Source organism: Cariama cristata, unplaced genomic scaffold (genome assembly GCF_000690535.1).
Source record: "Cariama cristata isolate BGI_N322 unplaced genomic scaffold, ASM69053v1 scaffold19636, whole genome shotgun sequence".
In the NCBI taxonomy this organism is placed as follows: domain Eukaryota; kingdom Metazoa; phylum Chordata; class Aves; order Cariamiformes; family Cariamidae; genus Cariama; species Cariama cristata.
Genome location: NW_009622905.1, coordinates 2,041 through 2,753, shown reverse-complemented (window position 1 = coordinate 2,753; position 713 = coordinate 2,041). Strand labels below are relative to the sequence as shown.

Genomic DNA, 713 nt, shown 5'->3' with positions numbered 1-713 from the left:
CCAGCGAACCGGGTTGTTGTCAGCGGTCCCAGAGCGACCGATGGATCATGCCCCGTCTCGCAGGTAGAGAAGAGGGAGAGCTAATTTTTTACGGGATACCACCTGGAGATGGGCAGGCACTTTCTCGGTGAATTGAGAACTTAATAAAAAGCCGGCAGAGCTGGATGGCTTGCCTGAGGATAGGTGATAACCTTTCTTAATTAACTTTAATCGGTTTCAGCACACTCAGTCTAGCGTGCGATGGGGATGGAGTTGCTGTTGGATTTGATTGATGCGCTTTACACAAATCCTTGTCCAAGGATTTCGCCCCTTTCCTGGCTCTTTCCTCCTCGTTGTAAGCACTCAAAGTCAAAACCGAGCCGTGGTGGTTGGTCGTCTTCCCGCAGTGACGTTTTGGAGGAGCCGACCCCACGGGTCGCACGGGTTTCGAGGCTCGGTGTCTTAAATTCTGTGTCTATTTGGCAAAAAAAATATGAACAAGTCTGAAGTTGGGCTTCTCCCTTCTATGATAAAATAGCTCAACCTCCAGAAAACAGTTCGGCAGCAGTAGATTGGTATTAACATGGAATTTGATTTTAATATTTAATTAATTAGCCGGTATGGGGAAAATAGGATTTTTATTGGCCATTGCTCTCGAGTAAGGGCAGTGCCGGTGGGACAGGCTGGGAGCCAAAAGCACGACCCAGCAAACTCCCATCCACCCGCGGGTGGGA

General features: G+C 48.9%; 1 protein-coding gene across 1 annotated transcript in view; it reads left to right on the top strand.

Annotated features, from left to right (window-relative positions):
• Positions 1-599: 599 nt before the first annotated feature.
• The window catches only part of TM4SF19 (transmembrane 4 L six family member 19), a 1,664-nt gene continuing 1,550 nt past the window's right edge, over positions 600-713 (top strand). Inside the window, exon 1 of the mRNA XM_009702530.1 lies at positions 600-637. Coding sequence (XP_009700832.1) covers positions 600-637 — 38 coding nt within the window. The remainder of the gene's footprint in view (positions 638-713) is intronic.